Genomic DNA, 962 nt, shown 5'->3' on the forward strand with positions numbered 1-962 from the left:
CTTACCAAATGATTAATTACCCAAATGAAAACAGTAAATGCGATTATTTGAATTTACACCTAATGTACATTGGGGAGGAACTTCCACTGATCTTTCGTATGGCGGTGTTGCTGAAACTTTCTCTTATGTTGTTGACAAAAGTTTTTCCGATAAAATATATCCACTAGATATAGTCACTAGGTGGCTGACGTTATTTTTCTAATAGCTTATCTGTGCCATCCTTAGGTTGGTCATTGTAAAGCAAATATAGCTGGTGAGAGAAATTGCTTCATTGTTTCCAGGCTCCAAAAGAAATACTATAGATATATTAGCAACTTGGCATTTTTTGTACATCAGTGATATTCACTGCAATAAAGGAAATTTAGCAGGTTTCACTTTTGGACACAGTTCACTGCCTTTGTGTCAAAATACCTGTTAATGGATAGAGCTTGGTAAGAATTTATTTATGAATTTCATAACAATCTTTAAAATCTATATTAGATTTTGCAATAAATCACTCTGGAATATTAATTGGATGAAGCTGGTAATTAGAATACAGCCTTTTGTGTTTTTGTTCTTTCTCCCTCCCTTAATTATCTCCTCAAAACTCCTACAATCCCCCTTGCCTTTTTAACATTAGACAATAGCAATAATGATAATAGTAAATGTAATTATGAAAATGCTCTGACACTTCAGGTAAACATTCATACAAAGTTGTGCAGTTCCCTGACAGTGACAAACCTGTTCCACGCCCTAAATACTTACCAAGAGGAGTCCCAAAGGATATAGCTCAACGCCTCATGAATGCCCATGGCGACCCCTTCGCCTGGTGGATGGGGCAGCTCATCAAGTATACCTTCAGGCTGAATGGTGAATTCAAGGAATACGTTAAGGAGCTGAGCTCTCGTCTAGGTTATGAGAGTCCTATTGTTGGGTAAGTTGCCACAAACATTTTCTTTTGATGTTTTGATAACAATAATAAA

At 36.3% G+C, this 962-nt stretch overlaps 1 protein-coding gene across 1 annotated transcript in view; it reads left to right on the forward strand.

Moving 5' to 3' along the window:
* The window catches only part of LOC119582225 (alpha-(1,6)-fucosyltransferase-like), a gene marked incomplete at its 3' end in the record, with an annotated part of 62,846 nt that overhangs the window by 53,006 nt on the left and 8,878 nt on the right, over nucleotides 1–962 (forward strand). The window contains exon 2 of the mRNA XM_037930455.1: nucleotides 676–913. Coding sequence (XP_037786383.1) covers nucleotides 676–913 — 238 coding nt within the window. The remainder of the gene's footprint in view (nucleotides 1–675; nucleotides 914–962) is intronic.

This window comes from Penaeus monodon, chromosome 15 (genome assembly GCF_015228065.2).
Source record: "Penaeus monodon isolate SGIC_2016 chromosome 15, NSTDA_Pmon_1, whole genome shotgun sequence".
NCBI classification, from domain to species: domain Eukaryota; kingdom Metazoa; phylum Arthropoda; class Malacostraca; order Decapoda; family Penaeidae; genus Penaeus; species Penaeus monodon.